At 41.5% G+C, this 501-nt stretch overlaps 1 protein-coding gene across 1 annotated transcript in view; it reads right to left on the reverse strand.

Moving 5' to 3' along the window:
• The window catches only part of LOC114613908 (60S ribosomal protein L7a-like), a 2,034-nt gene extending 1,743 nt beyond the window's left edge, over positions 1-291 (reverse strand). Inside the window, exon 1 of the mRNA XM_028759350.1 lies at positions 235-291. Within this exon, the coding sequence (XP_028615183.1) occupies positions 235-291 (57 nt within the window). The remainder of the gene's footprint in view (positions 1-234) is intronic.
• Between the last annotated feature and the right edge of the window lie 210 nt (positions 292-501).

Raw genomic sequence — 501 nt, forward strand, 5'->3', positions numbered from 1 at the left:
TCTTCTCCCTCCTCCCCATAGATTTCTCCCTCCTCCTCTCCCTCCTCCCACCTGTTTTCCACTCCACCTTGGACTATCCGAGATTTCTTCTTCCTTCAGTTCTGAGATTTCTTTTCCCTCATCCTCTAGCTCGGAGGCCGCTTGGTCCTCTAACTTGTATGTCTCTCTTTCCCTCCATCTCAAAGATGACTTAACTCTCAGTCTCTAAGCTCTGTGCTTCCTAGCATTTCTTACCTCTTTGCCAAATAGAAAGCTCAAATCATGTTGCCATTCCTCCAGCTTTATGTTCATGTCTGAGTTTTACTTTCTTTTTCTCAAACCCAACTTTTTCTTCCAACTTGATTTGCTCCGTCGTTTTCTGGGAAGCATATTTGAGTAAGTCTTTGGGTTTTTAAATTTTTTATTTATGTGTTATTTATTTATTCATGAGTGCTCTATCTGCATGTACACCTACCTGCTTACCAGAAGAAGTCACCTGATCCCATTATAGATGAATGTGAG

Source organism: Grammomys surdaster, unplaced genomic scaffold, assembly GCF_004785775.1.
Source record: "Grammomys surdaster isolate TR1022 unplaced genomic scaffold, NIH_TR_1.0 126278, whole genome shotgun sequence".
NCBI lineage: Eukaryota > Metazoa > Chordata > Mammalia > Rodentia > Muridae > Grammomys > Grammomys surdaster.